The sequence below is a fragment of the Thunnus maccoyii genome, chromosome 3 (assembly GCF_910596095.1).
Source record: "Thunnus maccoyii chromosome 3, fThuMac1.1, whole genome shotgun sequence".
Taxonomy (NCBI): Eukaryota; Metazoa; Chordata; class Actinopteri; order Scombriformes; family Scombridae; genus Thunnus; species Thunnus maccoyii.
In genome coordinates, this window is record NC_056535.1 from 37,095,072 (window position 1) to 37,108,113 (window position 13,042).

Sequence of the window (13,042 nt, forward strand, 5' to 3'; positions counted from 1 at the left end):
GCAGCTTAAATCTCTACTGTTCCCATCAAGACGGAAGGAGCATAAACACTAGTGGACTCATAGCATAAACACTAGTGCACTCCCAGTATGCAGCTTACTGGTGGTTCCTACAGTGTTTAAAAGTAGAATGGGAGGCAGAGCCTTCAGCTATCAGGCTCCTCTTCTATGGAACCATCTACCAGATTCAGTCCGGGGTGCAGACACCCTCTCTATGTTTAAGAGTAGGCTTAAAACTTTCCTTTTTGATAAAGCTTATAGTTAGGGCCGACCAGGCTCGCCTTGGATCAGCCCTTAGTTATGCTGCTATAGGCCTAGACTGCTGGGGGACTTCCCATGATGCACTGAGCTCCTCTCTCCTCCTCCTCCTCTCCATCTGTATGTATTCATGTAACATCAATGCATGTCACTAACTTGGCTTCTTCCCCGGAGTTTTTTGTGCTTTCTCATCTCACAGGAAACCCTGAGTCCCGGGCCGAACCTTCGCGGTCCTTCACAGTCCTGATGGCATCCTTCCCTGGCTGTTGCTGCTTGTGCTTGTTGTTGTTGTTGTGATTGTTGTTCTTCTGTCTTCTTCTGGGGTTATAAATTCAATCTATTTATTCCAAATTTGGTAGAATTTATGTTTTTGGCTCAACTTTTCCACACTAAATATTTATTCCACACCAATCTTCCAAAGGTTGTTCTGGATTCAGACACTTTCTAGTGAAAGACTTTTTACTGCAGCAGCTCGTATCCTTCCTCTGCTCCAAAACCAACATGCGGTCCAGATAAAGAGTCTCTGAGTTCAGGAGTATCTGAGTCTTGAATACTGTGCTTAATGTTCTGTGAATGTTATTCCAATATCAGCTCAGTTTGGGACAGTCCCAGAATATAAATACATCGTCTCCAACACATCAAACTCGTATTCTTGTATTTTTCCTGGTTCCTTCAAAGATTTTTCTCTCCAATTCATGAAGTTGGTTGAGGACCATTGAAAACTGCAAATTTCCCCCCCAAGCCTCCTCATGAAGCCCCATTCCTGCTTCTTTTCCCACTTTTCTTTAATGTACAAGGTGTTTTCATTTTAAGCATTAGAGAGCATCGTACATCTACAGATGGACTAATTTGGTTTTGAACTGAAGGCTGAAAAGTCTGTAGGTCTGCACTTCTGACTGAGATAATGTCGTCCTTTGAGGTTTCTGAAAGTCATCTGATCCAGGCCATGTTTTTCCTGCAAAGACTGAAAACTCTGTAAGGCACTTTTTATTATTTAATACACATAACACACACAACAATATGATGACATGACATTATAAGAAAGTAAATCAAAATAAAAAAGTCAAAATAAAATTAATAGGATCCCTTCAAATAATCAGATTGACAGAACCAGTACATTTAGAAACTACAAATATACATGACAGGCAGAGCGTATTAAGAGTTTTATGTAGTCTCACTCTTCACTAGAGCACATTTGTTCCCCTTTCATATTGTCTTGTGCTGCTTTGTGATGGTTTGCAGAATTATTTTTTCCAAGAGAAAGTGGCTTTGCAATGTGTTTTTAAAGAAATTTAGATTCAAGTTTATGATTGAGCTTTTAATATAAATATTTTACCAAACAGAATAATTGTGTTTATTATCTGGGGACAGTTTTCATCCAGAACCTCCAACATAATGTTTAATGTCGAGTGGTCTTAGCCAGTGTGGTGCATGTGTGTGTAAACGACAGATATGTTGTAAGTCTTTTTCTTATCCAGGATTCAAATCTGAAATTCTGTATCGTAAAATCGTAGAGACACCATCTGAACATGTTGTGGATTCCACATGGCTTAACCACCTTCTGCCATATTTTTAACGTAAGATTTATCCAGGGGTCTTTATTAGGGATGCACGATATTATCGGTATCGGCCGATAAAAGCTCTAAAATGAAATATCGGCATTGGTGAATTCTGCCGATAATGAGAGGCCGATATGTTGCCTTCTCCTCCGCCGCCTGACTGTGCTTCCCTCGACGGACTGTTTCACCCCGACGGTCCCGATCAGCTGCTTCTTCCCACTTTAACCTGAATAACAAACCAGGACTCGGTGCTCCGGTTGGATCCACATGGAGAGCTGAGGCTAACGTTAGCTGGGAGGCTAGCGGAGCGTTAGCCGCAGCATGACCGGAGGGAAGCACAGCCAGCTAGCCTCCGCTAGCAGCAGCAGGTCTGATGGGCGGCTGAGTGAAGTTCAGCCAGCAGAGGAAACACCAGGACCGTCAGGGTGAAACAGTCCATCGAGGAGCTGCTATGTTCGGCTGCACAGATAGGAAACACCTCGGCTGACAGGATGTACCACTCTGCTTGGAAAAAAAAATCTTCTTCTTTTTGGTTTATAACAGCGGTTGTCAACCAGCGTATCAGGTGCATTACCGCCACCTTCTGCTCCGGAGTGTGGACCAGAGATTAAATCCTACACATTAATCCTGTCTGTCTAATAAACTCAATGAAAACTCTACTGCTGCTCCCACTTGGCAGGTTCATTAAAGTTTTAATGCTGAGCTCCTGAACTCCAGTCTTCCTCAGTTCTTCCTTCATATATTGTCTTTATTGATCATAATTAGTACAATCTATGCTTGCATGCATAATAGTCTCCTCAGCCAGCTGGAAAATAATATGAGCATATATCAGTATCGGCCACAATGAGTTGGAAATATCGGCATATCAGATATCAGCAAAAAATCTAATATCGTGCATCCCTACTCTTTATCTCTTCCAATTGCACCAATATAGCAAAGGAGTTAGCTGTGAAGCATAGAAATAGTTTCTTAGACAAGAAAGTGCCATTCCTTCTCTTTCTTTTTGTAAGACATTAAATCAGACTCTCGGTTTCTTTCCTCGCCAGATAAACTTAGAAATCCATTTGTGCCATTCCCTGAATTGATTGTCATTTACTCCACTGGCAGAGTCTGAAAAATGTAAAGTAGTCGAAGGAAATGTTCATATTCACTGCACTTATCCTTTAATTCAGACTTAGAAAGGGGATAAGATATCTTTATCTCTGATGGCCCATAATTTGCTTGTAATCATTTTGAAAGGTTTATTCCTGAATACAGTATTTAAATGCTTCAGCTTCCCACTGGAGGTTGTATTTGTCCTGCAGGTTCTTTGGGGCAGTATAGTTTTAGAGTAATAACTTGTGTTTTCGATATGTTGAGCTTATTGCATGATAGTTTCCCCAAATCAGCCAGCAGGTCCATCAATCCCATAAGTGATTTTTCTGGCTCCTCCAAATAAACCAGAATGTCATCAGCGAATAGTGTTACCTGCTGTTGGATCCCTGCTACCTTAATGCCTTTGACAGCTTCACTCTGTCTTATTAGTCGGCCTGAGGGTTCAATAAATAAAGAAGAAAGAGAGGAGAGGGGAAACTGTGCATCCCTGTCTTGTTCCTCTCTCCAAAACAAGAGTCAGAAAGGTCATTGTCAATCTTTATCCAAGCTGTAGGCCTGTCATATAAGGTCTGAGTTACTCTAATAAATTTATCTGGAAAGGCGAAATTCCCCACAATTTTATACAAAAACACCCATCCAACTGAATCAAAGGCTTTCTCTGCATCTAATCCCACTGTCATTGACTTGGTTTTGTCCTTAGTTGTGTTTTCTAGTAGATGTAACGTCCTTACGTTGTCCAGAATTCATCTTCGTCGGATAAATCCAGTCTGATCTAAATGGATGAGGTCAGGTTAGAGTTTTTCTAATCTGAGAGCCAAGATAGATGTAAATAACTTGTAATCCAGATTGAGAACACTGACAGGTCAAATTTCTCCTTTCTGTAAATTCCTGTTAAACGTTTTAAGTAATAATGGAGATAATTTCTTTAAAGACTTGTACCACTCTGTGGTAAAACCATCCGAGCCTGCTGACTGTCTGACCTTTAATAAAGAGATTCAGTTCTTTGGTGGACACTCGTTGTACTAGATGTTCACTTTTTGAGCTTGTGAGTAATTCTAAAGAACTTAAAGATTCAGTATGGGTCTTATTGGTTTTCAACCATTTTTTGTTTTTGGTTTCTTTATTTTATAAATTGTATTTTCCACTTGTTGTTTGTGTAGCTTGTATTTTAGAAATTTAACTGATTTGCTTCCTACTTCATAATTCTTTTGTTTCAGGAAAAGAAACCTTTTCTGGGTTTCCATTAAATATATATCATCAATTTCACTCTGTAGTTTTTACTTCAAGTTTCAAATTGGAGTTTATTTTATTAGAGTCAGCAAATTGTAGTTGTTTTAATTTCCCCTGAAGATCTGCCAATCTTTGCCCTTTAAGTTTCTTCATATATGTAGTGATGGAAAACATTTTCCTTCTGATTACTGGTGATACTTCCCCAGAATCACTAAGGTCTAGATCATCTTTGATGTTTGAATCATTGAGTATATTTGAATTTAGTTTCCATAGTTTGCTTGTTTTTCTTTCTAGAGTTAGAGACAGAAACTGAGCTGTGGTCAGTAACAGTCGCTTATCTTGAATCTATCTGTGCTGAATATAAAGAAGAAGCCTTGAATAAACTGAATGTGGGTAATAATAGTGTTGAGTCTCGACTGTAATATTTCACTTCCTAGTCGGAGGTTTATTCTGAATATTTGCTCCTGATGAATCTAGTGAAGGGTTTATCCTACTCTGTATGTCCTCATGTTTTCCCTCCTTGATCTGTCAGCTTCGCCTGGAGCTGCTCTTGTAGTTTTAGCATTTCTGCTACTGCCTCTTCTCCTCATTCCCTACAATCCTCGCTTCAGCATCATCTAACCTCGAATTAGTTTTACTTCTTTTAATGTCTTCAAGCTGTTTTTTGTTGTCTTGCCTGAAATGATGCATCTCTCTGAGGATCAGTCAGGTTCTGCTGCTGTTCTGGCTAACGGTGAGAGAGCTAGCAACCTCGCGTTGCGTTCCCTCGTTGTTTTTATCGATATTCTGAGCAGACTTTTTACTCTTATGCTTAGACGCCATCCTCACCCCCTTACTATATACTATAAACTTACTATATGTAGTAAAAGTAAACCAATACTTCTTTGAGGCAGATTTCTTTCACTTTTGTCGAAAGACTTTTCCTAACGCTGACGTCCTCAGGTAAACATTTTCTATTTTTGATGAAATAATTGAATACGTGGATGATACACAGACTCATATCAAAGCTGTTTATGTTATCGGCCGACATATAGCAGTATTGAATTTTTTAAATTCCCAAATAAACAGCGCTGCAGAGTAACTAAGTACATTCACTCAACTACTGTAGTTCAGTACAGTTTTGAGGTATTTGTACTTTACTTGAGTATTTCCATGTGATGCTACTTTCTACATTTCAGAGGGAAATATTGTACTTTCTACTCCACTACATTTATTTGACAGATTTAGTTACTTTTCAGATGAAGATTTGACACAATGGATAATATAACAAGCTTTTAAAATACAACACATTGTTAAAGATGAAACCAGTGGTTTCCAACCTTTTTGTCTTTTGACGTCTTACAAAAAGCAGTGTGTAGTCGGGGTCACATTTCACATGTCTATGAGTTGTTAACAGCTCCACCAAATAGTGATTTTTCCCTCTAAACTTCTCACATGCTTTCATTTCAATAAATGTTCAAATGATCCAATATTTCAGCAAAAATCAAAGATTAGAGAAAAAGTCCAAAAACTGAAAACAGATTTGTGTATCAGAACTTTGTTTTTTCTTCTTTCCTCTCCCATTAATCATCTCACCACCCCTCAGATTTATCTGCTGACCCTTTGGAGGGGCCCGACCCCTAGGTTGGGAACCACTGGACTAAACTAGCTAACTGTATATAAAGTAGTGTAAACTAGCTCCACCTCCAGCAGCTACAACAGTAACATGCTGCTCTAACACTGATGCTTCACTATTAATAATCTAATGATGTCATATATAATAATATATCAGTCAGAGGGACCAAACCACTACTTTTACTGCAATACTTTAACTACATCAAGCTCATAATACTTATGTACTTTTACTGCAATACTTTAACTACATCAAGCTCATAATACTTATGTACTTTTACTGCAATACTTTAACTACATCAAGCTCATAATACTTATGTACTTTTACTGCAATACTTTAACTACATCAAGCTCATAATACTTATGTACTTTTACTGCAATACTTTAACTACATCAAGCTCATAATACTTATGTACTTTTACTGCAATACTTTAACTACATCAAGCTCATAATACTTATGTACTTTTACTGCAGTAAAGTATCTGAGTTCTTCTTCCACTGCTGTCAAATATCAGTATCAGGCTCAAACTGAGACATTTGGCAGATATCAAAGTGAGCTCAGGTTACAGGTGTGTGTGTGTGTGTGTGTGTGTGTGTGTGTGTGTGTGTGTGTGTGTGTGTGTGTAAACAGTCATCAGTGTGTGTTGTGTGATGAGAGGCTGACAGGAAGGGTGTGTGTCACTGACGCCTTTCATCTGGAAATACAGGATTTAGGAAGAGGAAACTGCAAACACTCATTTCTATCAGCCGAGGTGCTTTGATGTTTCACCACCCGACGCACATTCACACAAACACACAAAAATACACAAAATGGGTTAAAGTGATGGAGCTGCTGAAGGAACTCTTCTTCTTTGGTTTGGTTTAACAAAGCAAGCAATGATCCACTCAAACAGTAGATACATATATATATATATATATATGTATATGTATATGTGTGTGTGTATATGTGTGTGTGTGTGTGTGTTTGTATTTTGTGAGTCATAAACAACAAAAAACAAACACAAACCTGAAACCAGAAAACAGTGAAACCAGGAAGTTGCAGCTTCTTGCGCTGCATCTTTGAATAAACATCTAATATGTGTTCTGGATGTTTCCTCTGTGAGTCTCTCGTTACCTGACGTCCCGTCACACACCTGGGGGGGGGCGGAGCTTCAGCAAGTAAAAGCAGGTAAACGCTCAGCTTTTCATCCTTCAGCCTGATTCAGAGAGAAACCTGCAGAGGGAACGCAGCAGCAGCATCTGAAGGTGAGACGACACAGGTCTGATTAAACATGTATGAACCTGACTGCATGTGTATGAACATACGTGTTTTAGTCTGTTTGAACCAAACAGTTAATGAACCCAAAGATATATTTGAAAAGTACATTAACTCACAGTTTTGAGGTACTTGTACTTTACTTGAGTATTTCTATTTTCTGCTTCTTTATACTTTTACTGCTCTACGTTTATCTGAACGCTGGATTTACTGTTCAGATGAAGATTTTACATAAAAAGACAAATAATAAGTTTTTAAAATCCAACATTATTAAATGGAACAAACAGGATCTCTTTCTCTTTATGACATTAGTCTTGTAATATAATGTATGTTGGCTGTGATGTTTTCTTTTCTTTTATACATAACAATATGTTATTTATTTGATATATTAGTAGATGAAACTAATCAACCTTTAGTATTAATAATCAACATTATTAATGTCACATATAGCTGATAATATATCAGTTACAGTTTATTTTGAAGGTTTTCTGATTTCCTAATAAATTCTCTTCCAGTTAATTTAAACAATCTTTTAATCAATTCAACTTACAAAGTTTCCAATAAAAACATGAACGACTAAAGTATTGCAGTAAAAGTACATAAGTATTATGAGCTTGACGTAGTTAAAGTATTGCAGTAAAAGTACATAAGTATTATGAGCTTGATGTAGTTAAAGTATTGCAGTAAAAGTACATAAGTATTATGAGCTTGATGTAGTTAAAGTATTGCAGTAAAAGTACATAAGTATTATGAGCTTGATGTAGTTAAAGTATTGCAGTAAAAGTACATAAGTATTATGAGCTTGATGTAGTTAAAGTATTGCAGTAAAAGTAGTGGTTTGGTCCCTCTGACTGATATATTATTATATATGACATCATTAGATTATTAATAGTGAAGCATCAGTGTTAGAGCAGCATGTTACTGTTGTAGCTGCTGGAGGTGGAGCTAGTTTACACTACTTTATATACAGTTAGCTAGTTTAGTCCAGTGGTTCCCAACCTAGGGGTCGGGCCCCTCCAAAGGGTCAGCAGATAAATCTGAGGGGTGGTGAGATGATTAATGGGAGAGGAAAGAAGAAAAAACAAAGTTCTGATACACAAATCTGTTTTCAGTTTTTGGACTTTTTCTCTAATCTTTGATTTTTGCTGAAATATTGGATCATTTGAACATTTATTGAAATGAAAGCATGTGAGAAGTTTAGAGGGAAAAATCACTATTTGGTGGAGCTGTTAACAACTCATAGACATGTGAAATGTGACCCCGACTACACACTGCTTTTTGTAAGACGTCAAAAGCCAAAAAGGTTGGAAACCACTGGTTTCATCTTTAACAAAGTGTTGTATTTTAAAAGCTTGTTATATTATCCATTGTGTCAAATCTTCATCTGAAAAGTAACTAAAGCTGTCAAATAAATGTAGTGGAGTAGAAAGTACAATATTTCCCTCTGAAATGTAGAAAGTAGCATCACATGGAAATACTCAAGTAAAGTACAAGTACCTCAAAGTTGTATTTATGTACAGTAATGAGTAAAAGTAGTTATTTTGTACCGCTGTTTATTATTATTATTATCATTATTATTGTTATTACTATTATTAATACTGAGTTACAGTTCTTTCCAGCAAACATAACAGACCAGTAAAATCAGTGTTACTGGTTTCTTTCCTGTTTAATCGTCTGATCAGTTCAGTGAAGAAACTCAGCAGCTGCTTCATGAATCAGTTCGTCCTTTAAGAGACGTAAACCGGAAAATACGTGACAGTATTTTCAATAAAAGAAGAATAAAACCTCGTCAATATTTAGTTTACGTTCAGTTCAGACGCTGCTGACAAAATCTGTTAAACTGAAGTTTGTCTGCAGACTGATGATCACATGACGTGTTTATTAAAAAGAGCTTTTTAATTATTCAGCTGGTTCTAAATTAATTTTATTTTTTTCTAGAATCAGTTTAAAGCAGATAATTGATTTATCTGTCGATTATTTACACATTTGGTTTATAAAATGTCAGAAAATGGTGAAACATGTTCTGAACTGTTCAGTTTACTGTCACACAGAACAAAAACCCTGAAAATATTCACATTTAAAAAAAAAAGTGTCTCAAAATGATTAATTGATTATCAAACTGGTTGCAGCTCTGCAGTCTGTCTGTTTCAACTGGTTTCTCGTCTCTTTGCCGCCACAGATCAGCTGACTGATGATGAGACGTCTCTCTGCGGAGGAGTATTGATCGTCATCGGACCGTTCAGGTCACATGATGAGACCATATTTATTGATCACAGCGTCATCACTCTCTGTAGACGACTATTGATCACAGCATCATCGGACGGCTCAGGTCACATGATGAGCGCCGCCTTCTCTTCTTCCTTCATGGATCAGCGTCCGTCAGTGTTCGGCCCCGGCGGCGCTCTGCAGCGCTTCAGTCTGCCTCCCTCTGCTGGTCGCTGTGAGGACCGCGGCGTCCCCTTCATCCTCTACCCCTCCAGCATGGGGGCCCCTCTGAGGGGCCCCGGCCCCGGCCTCCTGCCATACCTGGCCCCCTTCCACCACCACGGACACTTCAGCGTGTACGAGTGTCCCTTCGAGCCGGCCTTCATCCAGAAGAGGAACGAGCGCGAGCGTCAGCGGGTGAAGTGCGTGAACCAGGGTTACGCCAAGCTGAGGGAGCACCTGCCGGGTCAGAGCGCCGACCGCCGCCTCAGCAAGGTGGAGACGCTGCGCGCCGCCATCAGGTACATCAAATACCTGCAGGGGCTGGTGCAGTCGCCCGGCTCGGAGTCTCCAGCAGCAGACTGTGGAGGAGAACCTTCACCTGCAGGAGGCGCTCAGGAGCTCACCTGTCTGACCTGAACTGGAGACTTTTCATCTTTTCTGTTCATCAAACACCAGAAACAAACAGTTCAGTCGTCCTTAAAGGAGAAACATTATTACTCTGAACTTGAGGACTCGTCGGGTTTTGAGCAGCAGGCTGCAGGAAACGAGCCTCCGAACCTTCAACATAATGAACTTTTGTTAAATATGTTGTGAAGACAGAAGTAACTGAGAACACTGAATACAGTTTGGTGTTGAACGAATGACAAACAGCAACCAGAGCTGCAGCTGACGACTCTTTTCATTATTGATTAATCTGTGGATCATCTTCTTGATTAATTGAGTTGTTTATGTACCAGCAGCCTTTGTGTGAATTATGGGACTTGTGGTTTCTTACTGGAGCTTTACTGGGAGAATCAGCTGACAGCTTCACTATAATACAAGATGTGAGAAAATAAAACAAATTTAATCCCAGAAGAAGAAAACGATCGGTTGAAGATGTTCCTCTTATTGTTTGTTTATTTCATGTGGTCGACGTTAAAGTCACAGCAGTTATTTTAAGTTTTATTGTCTTTGTTGTACGAAACAGTTTGAGTTCAGCTTCAGTTCATTTCCGTAGATTTCTCACTGATAGTTTATAAAATCCTGTTTGTTTAGTCTTTTTCTTTTTGTGTTTCTTCAATTCAATCAAAACTTTATTTGCAACAAAACATGATTTTATCATTCTGAGATGACAAAATGTAAAAATACACAATAAATAACAGTAAATACTGAAATGAGCACCAGCTGAGCTTCTTCAGCTTCTGTCTTTTATGTTTCAGATAAACGTCACAGAAAACGACTCATAAATCAAGAAGATCAATAAAAACAGGAAGTGAGGAAACACTATCAAAATTCAGAATAGCCAAATATATAATAATATAAAACTGAAGTGTGAAAAAATAAAATACTTAAAGAAAGAAAGAAAAGACAGAAATGTTCAGCAGGGCATTAAGAGTATTTACAGCTCAAATAGATTCATAACATTTATTCACCTAAATGAAGTTTTGTGTGTCAAACAATTTGTTACTATATTAAGTGTTTTCAGTACTTTTCAATTTCCTGAAAGTAGCTGCGATTAACTATCAGGACATTTCTTTGAAAGATTGACGTCATTTATTAGTATACAGGAAATGTGCTTATTATACAGTAACCTCATATGTATTTTCTGTCAGTTAAAGAATTAAGAGTCTAATTTGTTTAGAAGTTTTGCAAATTAACAACTAGGAATCAAAATATGAGATTAATTCACCAACTGAAGCAGCTCAACACTTGCAGCTTCTCTGTAAAATGTCTGTTAAAAACCTGCATTTCCCCATTTCATTAGTTTCCAGGAAATTAGTATAAAATTAAAGGCGCTGTGTGTGCAGTAAGCGTCCTCTCCTGTAGGAGGCGCTGCGTATAGTAAGCGTCCTCTCCTGTAGGAGGCGCTGTGCGTGCAGGAAGCGTCCTCTCCTGTAGGAGGCGCTGTGTGTGTAATAAACGTCCTCTCCTGTAGGAGGCGCTGTGTGTGCAGGAAGCGTCCTCTCCTGTAGGAGGCGCTGTGTGTGCAGGAAGCGTCCTCTCCTGTAGGAGGCGCTGCGTGTGTAATAAACGTCCTCTCCTGTAGGAGGCGCTGTGTGTGCAGGAAGCGTCCTCTCCTGTAGGAGGCGCTGTGTGTGCAGGAAGCGTCCTCTCCTGTAGGAGGCGCTGTGTGTGTAGTAAACGTCCTCTCCTGTAGGAGGCGCTGCGTGTGTAATAAACGTCCTCTCCTGTAGGAGGCGCTGTGTGTGTAGTAAACGTCCTCTCCTGTAGGAGGCGCTGTGTGTGTAGTAAACGTCCTCTCCTGTAGGAGGCGCTGTGCGTGCAGGAAGCGTCCTCTCCTGTAGGAGGCGCTGTGTGTGCAGGAAGCGTCCTCTCCTGTAGGAGGCGCTGTGTGTGTAGTAAACGTCCTCTCCTGTAGGAGGCGCTGCGTGTGTAATAAACGTCCTCTCCTGTAGGAGGCGCTGCGTGTGTAATAAACGTCCTCTCCTGTAGGAGGCGCTGCGTGTGTAATAAACGTCCTCTCCTGTAGGAGGCGCTGTGTGTGTAATAAGCGTCCTCTCCTGTAGGAGGCGCTGTGTGTGTAGTAAACGTCCTCTCCTGTAGGAGGCGCTGCGTGTGTAATAAACGTCCTCTCCTGTAGGAGGCGCTGCGTGTGTAATAAACGTCCTCTCCTGTAGGAGGCGCTGTGTGTGTAGTAAGCGTCCTCTCCTGTAGGAGGCGCTGCGTGTGTAGTAAGCGTCCTCTCCTGTAGGAGGCGCTGCGTGTGTAGTAAGCGTCCTCTCCTGTAGGAGGCGCTGCGTGTGTAGTAAGCGTCCTCTCCTGTAGGAGGCGCTGTGTGTGTAGTAAACGTCCTCTCCTGTAGGAGGCGCTGCGTGTGCAGGAAGCGTCCTCTCCTGTAGGAGGCGCTGTGTGTGTAGTAAACGTCCTCTCCTGTAGGAGGCGCTGCGTGTGTAGTAAACGTCCTCTCCTGTAGGAGGCGCTGCGTGTGTAATAAACGTCCTCTCCTGTAGGAGGCGCTGCGTGTGTAGTAAGCGTCCTCTCCTGTAGGAGGCGCTGCGTGTGTAGTAAGCGTCCTCTCCTGTAGGAGGCGCTGCGTGTGTAGTAAGCGTCCTCTCCTGTAGGAGGCGCTGTGTGTGTAGTAAACGTCCTCTCCTGTAGGAGGCGCTGCGTGTGTAATAAACGTCCTCTCCTGTAGGAGGCGCTGCGTGTGTAGTAAGCGTCCTCTCCTGTAGGAGGCGCTGTGTGTGTAGTAAACGTCCTCTCCTGTAGGAGGCGCTGCATGTGTAGTAAGCGTCCTCTCCTGTAGGAGGCGCTGCGTGTGTAGTAAGCGTCCTCTCCTGTAGGAGGCGCTGTGTGTGCAGGAAGCGTCCTCTCCTGTAGGAGGCGCTGCGTGTGTAGTAAACGTCCTCTCCTGTAGGAGGCGCTGTGTGTGTAGTAAACGTCCTCTCCTGTAGGAGGCGCTGTGTGTGTAATAAACGTCCTCTCCTGTAGGAGGCGCTGCGTGTGTAGTAAGCGTCCTCTCCTGTAGGAGGCGCTGTGTGTGTAGTAAACGTCCTCTCCTGTAGGAGGCGCTGTGTGTGTAGTAAACGTCCTCTCCTGTAGGAGGCGCTGTGCGTGCAGGAAGCGTCCTCTCCTGTAGGAGGCGCTGCGTGTGTAATAAACGTCCTCT

At 40.9% G+C, this 13,042-nt stretch overlaps 1 protein-coding gene across 1 annotated transcript; it reads left to right on the forward strand.

Annotated features, from left to right (window-relative positions):
* The first annotated feature begins 6,928 nt into the window (after nucleotides 1-6,928).
* Nucleotides 6,929-10,669, forward strand: LOC121894376 (achaete-scute homolog 5-like). Its single transcript, XM_042406928.1, has 2 exons — nucleotides 6,929-6,995; nucleotides 9,185-10,669. Exon 2 carries the CDS (start codon nucleotides 9,340-9,342, stop codon nucleotides 9,847-9,849), a length of 510 nt encoding a protein of 169 aa, XP_042262862.1. The 5' UTR covers nucleotides 6,929-6,995; nucleotides 9,185-9,339; the 3' UTR covers nucleotides 9,850-10,669.
* The last annotated feature ends 2,373 nt before the right edge of the window (nucleotides 10,670-13,042 follow it).